This window comes from Babylonia areolata, chromosome 2 (genome assembly GCF_041734735.1).
Source record: "Babylonia areolata isolate BAREFJ2019XMU chromosome 2, ASM4173473v1, whole genome shotgun sequence".
NCBI classification, from domain to species: Eukaryota; Metazoa; Mollusca; class Gastropoda; order Neogastropoda; family Buccinidae; genus Babylonia; species Babylonia areolata.
This window is the reverse complement of record NC_134877.1, coordinates 69,670,581-69,688,852: the sequence shown is the minus strand read 5'-3', so window position 1 is coordinate 69,688,852 and position 18,272 is coordinate 69,670,581. Positions and strand designations below refer to the sequence as shown.

The window sequence follows — 18,272 nt, the reverse complement described above, 5'->3', positions numbered from 1 at the left end:
TATCTTTGAAATTATAGTGATGACGTTTGAAATAAGAACGTAGCTATGAAACAGAAAGGAGACCACAACAGAAGCAATGTTATTTGACAAAGAAAGAGAGCAAAGGAACGAGAGCGAGAGACGGACAGACACAGACACAGAGAAAATGGAGACAGAGACAGAGACAGACACAGAGAAAATGGAGACAGAGACAGACACAGAGAAAATGGAGACAGAGACAGACAGAGACACAGAGAAAATGGAGACAGAGACAGACACAGACACAGAGAAAATGGAGACAGGGACAGAGACAGACACAGAGAAAATGGAGACAGAGACAGACAGAGACACAGAGAAAATGGAGACAGAGACAGACAGAGACACAGAGAAAATGGAGACAGAGACAGACACAGAGAAAATGGAGACAGAGACAGACACAGAGAAAATGGAGACAGAGACAGACACAGACAGAGAGAAAATGGAGACAGGGACAGAGACAGAGAAAATGGAGACAGGGACAGACACAGACACAGAGAAAATGGAGACAGAGACAGACACAGAGAAAATGGAGACAGAGACAGACACAGAGAAAATGGAGACAGAGACAGACACAGACAGAGAGAAAATGGAGACAGAGACAGACACAGAGAAAATGGAGACAGAGACAGACACAGAGAAAATGGAGACAGAGACAGACACAGACAGAGAGAAAATGGAGACAGGGACAGAGACAGAGAAAATGGAGACAGGGACAGACAGAGACACAGAGAAAATGGAGACAGAGACAGACACAGAGAAAATGGAGACAGAGACAGAGACAGAGAAAATGGAGACAGAGACAGACACAGACAGAGAGAAAATGGAGACAGAGACAGACAGACAGAGAAAATGGAGACAGACAGGACACAAGAAAATGAGACAGGAGACAGAACAGACACGAAAAATGGAGACAGGGACAGACACAGAGAAAATGGAGACAGAGACAGACAGAGGAAAATGGAGACAGGCAGACAGAGAAAATGGAGACAGAGACAGACACAGACAAGAGAAAATGGAGACAGACACAGACACAGAGAAAATGGAGACAGAGACAGACACAGAGAAAATGGAGACAGGACGACACAGACACAGAGAAAATGGAGACAGAACAGACACAGAGAAAATGGAGACAGGACAAGACACAGAGAAAATGGAGACAGACACAGACACAGAGAAATGGAGACAGGACAGACACAGAGAAATGGAGACAGACACAGACAACAGAGAAAAATGGAGACAGGAGAACAGACACAGAGAAAATGGAGACGAGACAGACAAGAGAAAATGGAGACAGAGACAGACAAATGGACAAGAAGAACAAATGGAGACAGAGACAGACACAGAGAAAATGGAGACAGAGACAGAGAAAATGGAGACAGAGACAGACACAGACACAGAGAAAATGGAGACAGACACAGACACAGAGAAAATGGAGACAGGGACAGACACAGAGAAAATGGAGACAGGGACAGAGAAAATGGAGACAGAGACAGAGAAAATGGAGACAGAGACAGACACAGAGAAAATGGAGACAGAGACAGAGAAAATGGAGACAGACACAGACACAGAGAAAATGGAGACAGAGACAGAGACAGACACAGAGAAAATGGAGACAGAGACAGACACAGAGAAAATGGAGACAGAGACAGACACAGAGAAAATGGAGACAGAGACAGACACAGACACAGAGAAAATGGAGACAGAGACAGAGACAGACACAGAGAAAATGGAGACAGAGACAGACACAGACACAGAGAAAATGGAGACAGAGACAGACACAGAGAAAATGGAGACAGAGACAGACACAGAGAAAATGGAGACAGAGACAGACACAGACACAGAGAAAATGGAGACAGAGACAGACACAGACACAGAGAAAATGGAGACAGGGACAGACACAGAGAAAATGGAGACAGGGACAGACACAGACACAGAGAAAATGGAGACAGAGACAGACACAGAGAAAATGGAGACAGAGACAGACACAGAGAAAATGGAGACAGAGACAGACACAGACACAGAGAAAATGGAGACAGGGACAGACAGAGACACAGAGAAAATGGAGACAGACACAGACACAGAGAAAATGGAGACAGGGACAGACACAGAGAAAATGGAGACAGGGACAGACACAGACACAGAGAAAATGGAGACAGAGACAGACAGAGAGATAGGGAGGGAGGGAAGGGGAGGAGGAGGGATACATAGCGAAAGAAGAAAAGAGGATTTAACTAAAAAACGGACTGGAAATTTCGTAACAGAAAGAAAAGAAAAGGAAATAAACATACAACACATGTGGGATGTGCTTCCAAGGAAAGAAGCCTGCAGCCTCAAGGAGCATTTTCCCGTGAAGTAAACACCTTCGGCATGACGGCACAAACAGGAACACTCACCTTTAAAAGAACAAAGAAGAAGAAAAGGTCCACACTAAAGGTCATTCACCTGTCGTTGGGGGGAATAAACGGAACACTGACCTTGTTCTTGACAACTCTATCTCTCTCTCTATTTCCTCCCTCTCCCTCTCTCTCTCTCTCACCTCCCCCATCTCTCTCTTTTCTACCTCCCTCTCCCTCTCTCAACCTCTCCCTCTCCCCCCGCCCCTCTCTCCCAGTCGAGCTTTGTGGCATGGAACTGGATGTGGAGACATGTTTTCTCCGCCACTCCCATTACATGCGGTCTTTTTCCCTGGGCTGTTTCATCCTCTCTCTGCCAGCAGACCGTCAGCGGCGCCAGTACCCTTTGTGCAAGGCGACCTTCCCCCTGTCTTGCAGCCTGCTCTGCTGTCTCTTCTGGCCTTCTTTGCCGGGGCCTTCCATGATCTTGTAGTCGTCGTCTTTGTTGCTGTTTGTCGTTGTTGTTGTTGTTGGTCTTGTTTTTGTTTTTTTTCTCTCTCTCTCTCCCTGTCCGGGTTTGTTTGTTTTGAGTTCTCAGAGTTCCTCTCCTCTCTCTGCCTCTGCCTCTGTCTCTGTCGCTGTCTCTGCCTCTGCCTCTGTCTCTGTCGCTGTCTCTGTCTCTGTCGCTGTCTCTGTCGCTGTCTCTTGGTGTGTCTAAGTCTTTCTGTCTCTGTCTTTCCTTGTCCTTGTCTCTATGTCTCTTTCTGTGCCTGTCTGTGTCTGTCTGTGCCTCTCTGTCTGTGTCTGTCTGTCTGTCTGTTTCTGCATGTGTGTATCCGTGTATATCGGTGTCTCTAGGTCTGTGTCTTTCTGTCACTGTCTGTATCTCTGTCTCTGTATCTCTCTGTCTCTATGTCACCCTGTCTATGTATGTGTCTCTGTCTGTCTCTGTATCTCTCTGTCCCTGTGTCACCCTGTCTATGTATGTGTCTCTGTCTGTCTCTGTATCTCTCTGTCCCTATGTATGTGTCTCTGTCTGTCTCTGTATCTCTCTGTCCCTATGTCACCCTGTCTATGTATGTGTCTCTGTCTGTGTTTGTGTCTCTGACACTTTCTGTTATCTCTCTGTCTCTGTATCTGTGTCTGTTTATCTCTGTGTCTCTGTCTTCATCTGTTTGTGTCTCTCTGCTTCTGTGTGTCTTTGTCTGTCTCTCCTTCCCTCCCTCTCTCTCTCTCTCTCTCTCTCTCTCTCTCTCTCTCTCTCTCTCACGCACGCACGCATGCAAGCACTCACACACACACTCACACGGACACACGTACGCACACACTCGTATGCACACACACACACACACACACACACACACACACACACACACACACACACACACACACACACAACTCACACACACACACGTCAACAACAACAGACTTAAACTGGCAACAAATCCAATCCCATGCCTCCACCTCCAAACAGAATACGTACTTCAGAACACTGCTGTTCTTTACTAACCCCAACAAAAGAAAGGAACCGATGATGTAAAACACACAGAATACGTACTTCAGAACACTGCTCTTCTTTACTAACCCCAACACAAGAAATGAACCGATGATGTAAAACACACAGAATACGTACTTCAGAACACTGCTGTTCTTTACTAACCCCAAAGAAATGAACTGATGATGTAAAACACACAGAATACGTACTTCAGAACACTGCTGTTCTTTACTAACCCCAAAGAAATGAACTGATGATGTAAAACACACAGAATACGTTCTTCAGAACACTGCTGTTCTTTACTAACCCCAACACAAGAAATGAACTGATGATGTAAAACACACAGAATACGTTCTTCAGAACACTGCTCTTCTTTACTAACCCCAACACAAGAAATGAACCTGATGATGTAAAACACACAGAATACGTTCTTCAGAACACTGCTGTTCTTTACTAACCCCAACACAAGAAATGAACCGATGATGTAAAACACACAGAATACGTTCTTCAGAACACTGCTGTTCTTTACTAACCCCAACACAAGAAAGGAACCGATGATGTAAAACACACAGAATACGTACTTCAGAACACTGCTCTTCTTTACTAACCCCAACAAAAGAAATGAACCGATGATGTAAAACACACAGAATACGTACTTCAGAACACTGCTCTTCTTTACTAACCCCAACACAAGAAATGAACTGATGATGTAAAACACACAGAATACGTTCTTCAGAACACTGCTCTTCTTTACTAACCCCAACACAAGAAATGAACTGATGATGTAAAACACACAGAATACGTACTTCAGAACACTGCTCTTCTTTACTAACCCCAACACAAGAAAGGAACCGATGATGTAAAACACACAGAATACGTTCTTCAGAACACTGCTCTTCTTTACTAACCCCAAAGAAATGAACTGATGATGTAAAACACACAGAATACGTACTTCAGAACACTGCTGTTCTTTACTAACCCCAACACAAGAAAGGAACCGATGATGTAAAACACACAGAATACGTACTTCAGAACACTGCTGTTCTTTACTAACCCCAACACAAGAAATGAACTGATGATGTAAAACACACAGAATACGTTCTTCAGAACACTGCTGTTCTTTACTAACCCCAACACAAGAAATGAACTGATGATGTAAAACACACAGACAAAGCACGAGAATCACCGCCATTCACTATACACACTAAAGACATACAATACTTCAATCTTAACCTGAAGTATACCATTCACACAGTGATCACAGTCATATATCCACAATAACCACCGAGGACATGCATAGATTACCTACTACAATGCAAACAATGTGGTTATTAATAACAGCTGGCCTTTCAACAGTCTTGTTAAATTTGGGTCTCACATTACGGACATCTGTTCACTTACATACATTTTGTGATTTTTGTTTTTCAATTCACCTTATAAATATCAAATGGAAATATGATCACACATCAATCAAGCATAGTTCATTCTGGTTTGTAGTAGACAGTCATGCAACGCGACTTGAACATTAGAAATGAAATTTTAAAAAAAGCGAATCTCTTCAGTCAATATATTTGTTCAGAAGCCGGAGTAATTGTCTGCTGGCAACAGGGCAGTCCCCCCCCCCCCCCCCCCCCTCAGACCCGGACAGTGTTGTGTCAGATGACGAACACTTAAATACATATCGTAAGGCACGTCAGTACTCAACACCTGTTTAGAAGGTGGACCGGGTTGCAGTGCTAAGTTTTGTTATCATTAAGAATGCACCTAACCCCACGTTGAATTCCATATACTTAGGAACATTCTTAGCTCGAAGCAAACTTAGCGCTGCAAAGATCTCATACGACGTGTCCCTGGACTGATTTGTGCGTCACAGGCACTCCAGTCTGACCCCCCCCCCCCCCCCCCCCCCCCCCCCCCCCCCCCCCCCCCAGCCCCAGCCCCCCCACGCCCCTCCAACCTAACCCCGACACTGTATTCAACTGATGACATCACGAACACCTGGACTCGTATCTAAGTCACGTCAGTACTTCAACTCTTGTTGGTTAAGAAGGTGGCCTGACTGACTTGTGTGGTCAATGCATGAAGCATCAACACGATTCCTGTCTGTCCCCAGGGCCAACAGCACGCGGATCAACCTGACGAGGGACGGCACCGTCACGGAGTCAGCAGCAGCAGACGAGGTGACCACGTTGCTGTACGACCGCCACCTGCCCAAGTACCCCCAGGCCACGCTGGTGTCGCTGTGCGTCATCCTGGGCTGCATGATCGTGGCCACCGTGCTGGGCAACGTGTTCGTCATCACGGCCATCCTGATCGAGCGGTCCCTACAGGGCGTCTCCAACTACCTGGTCCTGTCCCTGGCCGTCACCGACCTCCTCGTCGCCGTCCTCGTCATGCCGCTCAGTCTGCTCAATGAGGTCAGGGAGGTGCGGGGGGCTGGGGGGAGGGGGAGAGGGAGGGACGTTGGTGAGGTACTGGGAGGTTTTGTGGAGGGTGGGGAGGGAGCAAGTGTGTGTGTGGTATGGTGGGCGGGTGTGTAGGTGTGTGTGGAGGGTGGGGAGGGGGCAGGTGTGTGTGTGGTATGGTGGGCAGGTGTGTAGGTGTGTGTGGAGGGTGGGGAGGGGGCAGGTGTGTGTGTGGTATGGTGGGCAGGTGCGTAGGTGTGTGTGGAGGGTGGGGAGGGGGCAGGTGTGTGTGTGGTATGGTGGGCAGGTGTGTAGGTGTGTGTGGAGGGTGGGGAGGGGGCAAGTGTGTGTGTGGTATGGTGGGCAGGTGTGTAGGTGTGTGTGGAGGGTGGGGAGGGGGCAGGTGTGTGTGTGGTATGGTGGGCAGGTGTGTAGGTGTGTGTGGAGGGTGGGGAGGGGGCAAGTGTGTGTGTGGTATGGTGGGCAGGTGTGTAGGTGTGTGTGGAGGGTGGGGAGGGGGCAGGTGTGTGTGGTATGGTGGGCAGGTGTGTAGGTGTGTGTGGAGGGTGGGGAGGGGGCAGGTGTGTGTGGTATGGTGGGCAGGTGTGTAGGTGTGTGTGGAAGGTGGGGAGGGGGCAGGTGTGTGTGTGGTATGGTGGGCAGGTGTGTAGGTGTGTGTGGAGGGTGGGGAGGGGGAAGGTGTGTGTGGTATGGTGGGCAGGTGTGTAGGTGTGTGTGGAGGGTGGGGAGGGGGCAGGTGTGTGTGTGGTATGGTGGGCAGGTGTGTAGGTGTGTGTGGAGGGTGGGGAGGGGGCAGGTGTGTGTGTGGAATGGTGGGCAGGTGTGTAGGTGTGTGTGCATAGCGAATTTGATCTTACTGAAAGAATTACAGCCAAGGCTGGGGAAATTTGTCCACGAATGTTTCTTGTGTTTTATAAACCTTCAGGTTTTATGACAATAAAACATTCTGTTCTGTTCTATTCTATTCACACACACACACACACACACACACACACACACACACACACACACACACACACGTGACATTCACTCCTCCATGTAGGCAGTCATGCTCCGTTTACGGTGTTTGGGGGAGTGTGCATGCTTGGTATGTTCTTGTTTCCACAACCCACCGAACGCCGACATGGATTTCAGAATGTTTAACGTGCGTATTTTATCATCTCCGGAAACTCGAGCGAGAGTCCGTTGCTCTAACCATTGACCACTGCACCCGATCTTGGCAGGCGAACAGTGACATATGACCTTACCTTCAAAACTGGACCATCGGGTCACTCTCTCCCCCTCTGCCCCAAGCAAGGTGGACTGAAAACTGAAACCGGAAGTACATCGCCTTATCTCTTCCACTCTCCAGAGACACAAGAGGGAAGTTCACAGGTCACAGGCATGGCTTCCGCGTTTCTTCTGCATTTATTTCCTGGGGTGGGGGTGGTGGAGAAAATGTCAAGGGCAGAAAGAAAAGACTCCGCCGTGAGGTCTTCCCTTTTGGCACAAACATTCCCTGCATGCCTGTGTGAAAGGGCACTTGTTACCGCATTGGTGCACAGCGCTCTTTATAAATACACTGCAGTCCACACATACACGCGCATGCGCGCGCGCGCGCGCCCACACACACACACACACACACACACACACACACACACACACAAACAAACAAGCGTGCTAGCGCAGATTTAGTGGTAAGGTTTATTTTTAAAAGTAGTCTGTAATGCTTTATTTCATATTTGTCTGTTTTCCGCTTTGGTGGTTTTTTGTTTGTTTGTTGTTGTTTTTTGGTTTTTTTAAAGAGTTTTGTTATCTGTCTGTCTTTTCTTCGCCCTCCTCCCCCACCCCCCTTCTCTCTCTCCCTCTCTTTCCCCCTCCCCTTCTATCTTCCCCTCTCCCTTTCACCCTCCCCCTCCATCCCTCTTTCTTTCTCTCCCTCTCTTCCCATCTCTCCCCCTGTCTCCCTCTCTCTCTTCCTCTCTTTCTCACTCCCTCTCTCTTTCTCCTCTTCCCCCTCTCCCATTATCTCTCCCCCCCAACCCTTCTCTCTCCCTCTCTCTCTCCCTCTCTCTCTCTCTCTCTGGTAAGTCCACTACCCTCGTCAAATAAAAATTCGTTTCGTTTCGTTTCTCTCTCTTTCCCGCTCTCCCTCTCTCTCTCTCTCTCTCTCTCACTTATTCCTCTATTTCTCACTCCCTCACTCTCTCCCCTCTCTATCTCACTCCCTGTCCTTCTCCCCCTCTCCCTCTCTCTCACTCTCTCTCTCCCTCTCTACCCCTCTCCCTCTCCCCCCCTTTCCCTCTCTCTCCCCTATCTCCCTCACCGCCCTTTCTCTCCCCCTCTCCCTCTCCGCCCCTCTCTCTCACTCTCTCTCTCCTTCTCTCCTCTCCTGTATTGTAATGTATTATAGTGCACTGTATTGTATTGTAGTGCACTGTATTGCAGTGCATTGTAGTGTAGTGTAGTTTATGTAGTGCACTGTATTCAATTCAATTCAGTTCAATTCAAAATACTTTATTATCTGCTTCAACCAAAAACAGAAAATTTTCTTTAGGCTCACTTAAAATAAAATGCCCGTCAGCAAAAAACAAACAAAAAACAAACAAAAAAACCCCAACTGACACACCCTTCACTTATCACCATGCACACATCAATTATTATGTAAAAAGAAAAACATGTAGGTAAGATACTATTACTTTCAGAGTAACAACTGTGTGTGTGTTGCATGTGTGCCCGTGCGTGTGCATGCATCATTTTGCGTGTTGAGCGCGCGCATGTGTACGTTTCAATCATTATAAAAAGGAGAATATTCAGTAAGATAATAATAACATTTAAAAAGACAAATGCTCATCAACAGATAAAACCGAAAAAACGAATGAGCAACTGGCACACCCTTCCTTGATCACAGCATACATATTAACTATCATGTTCAAAGAAAACATTTAGGTAAGAAAACAAAAATTACATGTTAAGATAAAGTGAAACATTTCAATGATATAATAAGAAAATATTCAATGAGATAATTATAACATTTAAGAACACGAAATCACAGTTGAAGGGTCAACACCGCCACCAAGACTAAAAGCATGTAAAACTCCTTTCACGCCCCTCTGCGGCAAAACAGTAACACTGAGCACGCGCTCACACAAACGCGCGCGCGCGCACACACACACACACACACACACACACACATACAAACGCGCGCGCGCGCGCGCGCACCCACACACTTCTCCCATCACCCCCTCCCCTCTCTTCTTTCTTTACACGCATGCATGCATACATATAGGGAAGAAAGACAACTGTCATCATAACAATAAACAAATCACAGGCAATGGAATAAAAACATTTGAGCGAATCATTTATCACAGCAACAGCAGAGGGGGCAAATGATTTTTTGTACACATTCTTCTTTGCAAGAGGGATTTTACATCGTCTGCCAGAAGGGAGTTTCTGAAAGACAGAGTTAAGTGGATGAGTGGAATCATGAAAAATTTGGAGTGCTTTTCTGCTAAGTGTGGACTGGTATAGGGTGTTTAGTTGTTGCTGGGGCTTGGTTATGATTTTTGTGTAGTGAGCTGTATTGTATTGTATTGTAGTGTAGTGTAGTTTATGTAGTGCACGGTATAGTATTATAGTGCGCTGTATTGTAGTGTAGTGTAGTTTATTGTAGGGCACTGTATAGTATTGTATTGTAGTGCGCTCTATTGCAGTGTAGTGTAGTGTAGTGAAGTTTATTGTAGGGCACTGTATAGTGTTGTATGTATTGTAGTGCGCTCTATTGCAGTGTAGTGTAGTGTAGTTTATTGTAGGGCACTGTATAGTGTTGTATTGTAGTGCGCTCTATTGCAGTGTAGTGTAGTGTAGTTTATTGTAGGGCACTGTATAGTGTTGTATTGTAGTGCGCTCTATTGCAGTGTAGTGTAGTGAAGTTTATTGTAGGGCACTGTATAGTGTTGTATTGTAGTGCGCTCTATTGCAGTGTAGTGTAGTGTAGTTTATTGTAGGGCACTGTATAGTGTTGTATTGTAGTGCGCTCTATTGCAGTGTAGTGTAGTGAAGTTTATTGTAGGGCACTGTATAGTGTTGTATTGTAGTGCGCTCTATTGCAGTGTAGTGTAGTGTAGTTTATTGTAGGGCACTGTATAGTGTTGTATTGTAGTGCGCTCTATTGCAGTGTAGTGTAGTGTAGTTTATTGTAGGGCACTGTATAGTGTTGTATTGTAGTGCGCTCTATTGCAGTGTAGTGTAGTGTAGTTTATTGTAGGGCACTGTATAGTGTTGTATTGTAGTGCGCTCTATTGCAGTGTAGTGTAGTGAAGTTTATTGTAGGGCACTGTATAGTATTGTATTGTAGTGCCCTGTATTATAGTGTAGTATAGTGTAGTGTAGTTTATTGTAGGGCACTGTATAGTATTGTATTGTAGTGTAGTGTAGTGTAGTGTAGTTTATTGTAGGGCACTGTATAGTATTGTATTGTATTGTAGTGTAGTGAAGTTTATTGTAGGGCACTGTATAGTATTGTATTGTAGTGCCCTGTATTATAGTGTAGTATAGTGTAGTGTAGTTTATTGTAGGGCACTGTATAGTATTGTATTGTAGTGTAGTGTAGTGTAGTTTATTGTAGTGCACTGTATTGTATTGTATTGTAGTGCGCTGTATTGTATTGTATTGTATTGTCTTGTATTGTAGTGTAGTTTATTGTAGTGCACTGTATTGTATTGTATTGTATTGTAGTGAGCTGTATTCTATTGTTTTGTAGTGAGCTGTATTGTATTGTATTATATTGTAGTGAACTGTATTGTGTTGTATTGTAGTGCAGTGCACTATATTGCATGATATTGCACTGTACTGCACTGCAATGTAATTAATTGTGTTGCATGGCACCACACAATAACCCTGATTGTATCCACAGTGTGGCGGGCAGGTGGTGCACTTTAACCTGGGCAGTGTAGTGCAGTGCAGTGTAGTGTAGTGTAGTGTAGTGTAGTGTAGTGTAGTGTTGTGTGCAGTGTATTGCAGTGCAGTGCAGTGTAGTGTGTTGTGTGGCGGGCACGGTGTCGGTGCACTGGTACCTGGGCCGTGTCTCGTCTTGTAGAGAAGTGTACTGCTGTGTAGTGCACTGAATTATAGTGCAGTGCATTGTGTGTGTGGCGGGCACGGTGTCGGTGCACTGGTACCTGGGCCGTGTCTCGTCTTGTACTGTAGAGAAGTGTAGTGTTGTGTGGTGCACTGAATTATAGTGCAGTGCATTGTGTGTGTGGCGGGCAGGTGTCAGTGCACTGGTACCTGGGGCGGGCGCTGTGCGACATGTGGGTGTCGATGGACGTGCTGTGCTGCACGGCGTCCATCCTGCACCTCGTGGCCATCGCTGTGGACCGCTTCTGGGCCGTCTCCAACATCGACTACGTCAGGCGGCGGTGCGCGCGGCAGATCCTGCTGATGATCACCATCGTCTGGCTCGTGTCGGTCGCCATCTCCATCCCGCCGCTCTTCGGCTGGCGCCACGCCTCCGACAACCCCGAGCTGTCCGGCGTGTGCATGATCAGCCAGGACCACGGCTACACCATCTTCTCCACCGTGGGCGCCTTCTACTGCCCGCTGGTGCTCATGCTGGTGCTCAACTTCAAGATCTACCGGGCGGCGCGATACCGCATCCGCCGTAAGCGGTTCTTGCAACGGCCCCGCCTCCTGTCGCACGTGCCGGTGCCCGCCGTGCACGTGGAGCAGGAGACGACGGCGCAGGCCACCAAGCACAACTCCTCCGACAGCGACAGCAACGACGGCGTCAGCGTCTACAACCCGTCGTGCGTGGTGAACCGCGAGCTGTCCCGGGCTGACGTGGGGCTGGACAGCAGCACCGGAGAGTACGACCGGCGGGACTCGTACTACCCGCAGGAGAGCACCTCGGACTCGAACCCTTGCGACTCGTACTACCCGGTGAGCACGGAGGACCCCGAGGAGGAGGAGGAGGAGGAGCCCTTGCCCACGTCACCCTCCTTCCTGCTGAGCGCCACGTCCTCGGACTCGGAGCTGTGCGGGGACCCCGGGCCGTCCATCCCCTGCAGGCCCAGGACTCTGTCCGCCGGTCACGTGGCTCTGCGCGAGCTGCCCCCCGACACCCATCTGCTGCGCGTGCCCAGCCCCCACCACCTGCAGGTGCCTTCCCCCCACCTGCTCACTGTGCCCTCCCCCCACCATTTAACCGTACCCAGCCCTCACCATTTAACCGTACCATCACCCCACCATTTAACCGTACCATCACCTCACCATTTAACCGTACCATCACCCCACCATTTAACCGTACCATCACCCCACCATTTACCTGTACCATCACCTCACCATTTAACCGTATCTAGTCCTCACCATTTAACCGTACCCTCCCCCCACCATTTAACTGTCCCCTCGTCTCCATCTCCCCACCTTCTGACCGTTCCCACCCCTCACCTCCCGTCTGTGCCCACGGCCCACTTATTGACAGCAGACGCCCCGCACATAGAAGTGTCCCACTCGCCCCATGGTGCTGACATACACTTTCATCCCCTCTCGGTCCCTGAGGACGAGGACAGTCCTGAGTCCGACCCCGAGGACGTCATTATAGCTGAGTGCATCGGCGTCATCAGCCCAGACAGTCGGCGGTTCAGTGTGTCGGAGTCTCCACACTTGCGATCAGACAGAGGAAGTAGACATCGCCCAAGTGTGTCTGAGTCTCCACACTTAGGATCAGACAGAGGAAGTAGACATCGCCCCAGTGTGTCCGAGTCTCCACACTTAGGATCAGACAGAGGAAGTAGACATCGCCCAAGTGTGTCCGAGTCTCCACACTTAGGATCAGACAGAGGAAGTAGACATCGCCCAAGTGTGTCCGAGTCTCCACACTTAGGATCAGATAGAGAAAGTAGACAACGTCTGAGTATATCCGAGTCTCCACACATAGGATCAGACAGTGGAAGTAGACATCGCCTAAGTGTGTCTGAGTCTCCACACTTAGGATCAGACAGTGGAAGTCGCCGCAGCAGCTGTGAGGTGGAAGCCCTGAACCTGGACGACCCGAGGCACCTGGCAGTGCCGGAAAGCACGGTCATAGAGGACCCGGACCCCGAGCAGGTCGCCGTGCAAGTGATATGCGAAGCCCCGGTGACAGCCCCCACCACGTGCACCACGGAGTCCAAGCTGGTGCAGTTCAACAGCCGGGTCAAGGTGGAGGGCGACACGGATGCCTCGGAGACCAGCAACAGCCTGAAGCCCGGCGAGGACGAGTACGTGCCGGCAGAGTCCGAGGGCCTGGAGGATTCCGACGCCCTGGCCGAGCGTTCGGACAGCACGGAGGAGCTGGCCACCATCTGCTGCGCCAGCAGGTCGCTGCTGCTGCTGGAGCTGACGTGCCTCCCGACGCGACGCGCCGCGGAGGAGGAGAAGAGCAGCAGCAAGGACTCCCGGAGCGGCGACCCCCTACCCAGAGCTCCGGCCATGCTGGACGTGCCGGTGGTGACCATCCGCAAGGACAGCTGCAGCCACTACATGTCCGAGTCGCGCTGCCTGACGCCCGCCTTCCACAGCAGCAGCTCCCCCAGCACCACCACCACCACCACCAGCGGCACCTCCAGCAGCCAGGGGGCGCAACTCATCGTGCCGCAGCTGGCCACTATCCCCCCAACACCCCAGCCCAGCCGTCGTCGCGTTGGTGGTGGCGGAGGCGGTGGCGGCGGTGGCGGCAACAACACACGGCGGGCCCGGAACCGCGAGAAGGAGAAGCAGCGGCGGGAGAAGCTGGAGATGCGGCGCGAGAGGAAGGCGGCGCGCGTGCTGGGCATCATCACGGGGGCCTTCGTGCTGTGCTGGCTGCCCTTCTTCATCCTGGCGCTCGTCGGCCCCTTCCTGCCCACCTTCCTGCACGTGCCCACCGTGCTGCAGTCGCTCTTCCTGTGGCTGGGCTACTTCAACAGTCTGCTCAACCCCATCATCTACACCGTCTTCAACCCCAGCTTCCGCACGGCCTTCAGAAAGATCTTCTTCAAGAGACTCAAGTCCGTCACCAGGTCTTGATGACCGTGGTCTGCTCCTAGTTCTGGGGGGACACTGGTATTGGGCCTTGCACACCAGGGCGACGGGACAGCGTGGAGGTCACTGGATCAGGGGGTCACTGAAGGGTGCTGCATGCAGTGACCAGGTGATGACTGGAGAGCACACAGAGACCCCGCTGTCCGCGCGCTGGGACCTCCGCCATTCTCAAGGTTGTGATCAACGCTCGGCCACTTCTTACACAGCGACCGTCACGGCTGACTGTCGGGGCTGAAGCCACACGGCATCACCGTGCGTGGACAGCTCACCTTCCCACTGGCCCATGGTGATGATGGTGATGATGATGATGGTGATGATGATGATGATGATGATGATGATGATGATGATGGTGATGATAATGATAGTGATGATGATGGTGATGATGGTGATGGTGATGATGATGATGATGATGGTGATGATGATGGTGATGATGATGATGACGATGATGATGATGATGTACAGAAGCACAGACTTGTATGGCACTGGTCAGGAGAACCTGACTTGGCAAAACAGTTTGTGGGAACAACAAAAAGTAATTTCGCCAACGAAAATGTCAAGCCCGAAGCGGCGGAGGGTTTGTGACGACCATGTTGCTAGCGGGACTTGAAGTCTGCCCGACGACTGTGAGATCAAGTGCGTCTTTGTGGAACTGCTAAAACTCATCCTGTGAGATGTATGTCGCTTTCTCCACCCCTACCCCTCCTCCCTCCCTCCCTCCTGTCCCACTTTTCCTCCCTCCACCACCCCACCCCCTTCAATAAACTGTGACTGACTTTCTCTATTCCACCGTCCTCTGCCGTCACTCGTGGTCGCGAACACACACAGATTTTTTATTCTTTCATCGATGGAGTGACTCAGTGTTTGTTTTACCGTGTCGCTGTAGCATTTTGCGTCCTTTGATATCTTTGTTTGAACATCCCGGTAACAGTAGATGATGGTTGTAGATAGTTATTCATGTCCGGCCTCCGTTCTTTTCATGTCGTTTTCTTCCACTATGCCCTGTACACAGCAAACACAGCCACTATGCCCTGTACACAGCAAACACAGCCACTATGCTATGTACACAGCAAACACAATCACCATGCTATGTACACAGCAAACACAGCCACTATGCTATGTACACAGCAAACACAATCACCATGCTATGTACACAGCAAACACAACCACTATGCCATGTACACACAGCAAAACACAATCACCATGCCATGTACACAGCAAACACAACCAACTATGCCATGTACACACAGCAAACACAGGCCACTAGGCCATGTTCACAGCAAACACAGCCACTATGCCATGTTCACAGCAAACACAGCCACTATGCCGTGTACACACAGCAAATCACAGCCCACTATGCCATGTTACACACAGCAAACACAACCACTATGCCATGTACACAGCAAACACAAACCACTATGCATGTACACAGCAAACACAGCCACTATGCCATGTACACAGCAAACACAACCACTATGCCATGTACACAGCAAACACAGCCACTATGCCATGTACACAGCAAACACAGCCACTATGCATGTACACAGAAAACAACCACTATGCCATGTACACAGCAAACACAACCACTATGCCATGTACACAGCAAACACAGCCACTATGCCATGTACACAGCAAACACAACCACTATGCCATGTACACAGCAAACACAGCCACTATGCCATGTACACAGCAAACACAGCCACTATGCCATGTACACAGCAAACACAGCCACTATGCCATGTACACAGCAAACACAGCCACTATGCCATGTACACAGCAAACACAACCACTATGCCATGTACACAGCAAACACAGCCACTATGCCATGTACACAGCAAACACAGCCACTATGCCATGTACACACAGCAAACACAGCCACTATGCCATGTACACAGCAAACACAGCCACTATGCCATGTACACAGCAAACACAGCCACTATGCCATGTACACACAGCAAACACAGCCACTATGCCATGTACACAGCAAACACAGCCACTATGCCATGTACACAGCAAACACAGCCACTATGCCATGTACACACAGCAAACACAGCCACTATGCCATGTACACACAGCAAACACAGCCACTATGCCATGTACACAGCAAACACAGCCACTATGCCATGTACACAGCAAACACAACCAAAGATTCAACTGAAGTTACACAGCCAAACAAAAGAAGAAGAATCATGATAATAAAGATAATAATATTAACAACAACAACGATAATATTAATAATAATAATAATGGTGGTGGTGGTGATGGTGGTGGTGATGATGTTGATAATAATAATAATAATAATAATAATAATAATGATGATGATGATGATGACGATGATGATGATAATGATAATAATAATGATAACACAAGGAACACAAGGTGGGAGAGCTTTTAGTTCAGTTTTTCAGCTGTACAAACCTGAAACCCACTGCTTTTTTCAGGCCATCATAGTCATTCAAAACAAATCTAAAAAAAAAAACATTTCTTTTCAAGAAGATGATAACGATAATAACGGTAACAACAACAACAACAATAATGATAATAATAATAATTATTATTATTATTATTATTATTATTATAAACCGTCAGCACAGACAAACCAGACATAAAACAACAAAATCATGAGTCTCGGAACTTGGCAAGGACAAGGACAGTGTGTTCCATGACTCTTTCACCTGCATTCTTACCACGATGAAAGGGCTCATAACGACCACCACCACCAACAACAGCAACAACAACGACAACAGCAACAACAACGACAAAACGATACTAAATCCATCGCGTTTCACCTTGTTGTCTCCGACTAGGAAACTGACAGGCCCCGGTGATGAAATCAGCAAAAACAACAAAGAAACCACGGACTTCATAGACCCCCTTCTCTGCCTCAGAAGTCTAGTGATGTTTGGTTGTTGGTTTTTGATTCTTTTGTTATTGTATTTTTTAGTCGTCTGACAGGCTGACAGTGGGAACGAATCCACCCTGCGGCAGGTTTACGCCTGACCGTCGTTACATAAAGGCAGTGGTCATTTCTCCCGTCGCTGGTCCCCATGCTGGAGGTGTCTGTGGTGTGTCTCTGAGGTGTCTGTGGTGTGTCCCTGTGGTGTCTGTGGTGTGTCCCTTGTGGTGTCCGTGGTGTGTCCCTTGAGGTGTCTGTGGTGTGTCTCTGTGGTGTCTGTGGTGTGTCCCTGTGGTGTCTGTGGTGTGTCTCTGAGGTGTCCGTGGTGTGTCTCTGTGGTGTCTGTGGTGTGTCTCTGTGGTGTCCGTGGTGTGTCTCTGTGGTGTCTGTGGTGTGTCTCTGTGGTGTCTGTGGTGTGTCTCTGTGGTGTCTGTGGTGTGTCCCTTGTGGTGTCCGTGGTGTGTCCCTTGAGGTGTCTGTGGTGTGTCTCTGTGGTGTCTGTGGTGTGTCCCTGTGGTGTCTGTGGTGTGTCCCTGTGGTGTGTCCCTGTGGTGTCTGTGGTGTGTCTCTGTGGTGTCTGTGGTGTGTCCCTTGTGGTGTCTGTGGTGTGTCTCTGTGGTGTCTGTGGTGTGTCCCTTGTGGTGTCTGTGGTGTGTCCCTTGTGGTGTCTGTGGTGTGTCCCTGTGGTGTCTGTGGTGTGTCCCTGTGGTGTCTGTGGTGTGTCTCTGAGGTGTCCGTGGTGTGTCCCTGTGGTGTCTGTGGTGTGTCCCTGTGGTGTGTCCCTTGTGGTGTCTGTGGTGTGTCTCTGAGGTGTCCGTGGTGTGTCTCTGTGGTGTCTGTGGTGTGTCTCTGAGGTGTCCGTGGTGTGTCTCTGTGGTGTCTGTGGTGTGTCTCTGTGGTGTCCGTGGTGTGTCTCTGTGGTGTCTGTGGTGTGTCTCTGTGGTGTCTGTGGTGTGTCTCTGTGGTGTCCGTGGTGTGTCCCTTGTGGTGTCCGTGGTGTGTCCCTGTGGTGTGTCCATTGTGGTGTCTGTGGTGTGTCTCTGTGGTGTCCGTGGTGTGTCCCTGTG

At 49.0% G+C, this 18,272-nt stretch overlaps 1 protein-coding gene across 1 annotated transcript in view; it reads left to right on the top strand.

Annotated features, from left to right (window-relative positions):
- The window catches only part of LOC143279567 (5-hydroxytryptamine receptor-like), a 45,092-nt gene extending 30,465 nt beyond the window's left edge, over positions 1-14,627 (top strand). Inside the window, exons 2-4 of the mRNA XM_076583646.1 lie at positions 5,960-6,263; positions 11,523-12,079; positions 13,826-14,627. Coding sequence (XP_076439761.1) covers positions 5,960-6,263; positions 11,523-12,079; positions 13,826-14,297 — 1,333 coding nt within the window. The 3' untranslated portion in view covers positions 14,298-14,627. The remainder of the gene's footprint in view (positions 1-5,959; positions 6,264-11,522; positions 12,080-13,825) is intronic.
- Positions 14,628-18,272: the final 3,645 nt, after the last annotated feature.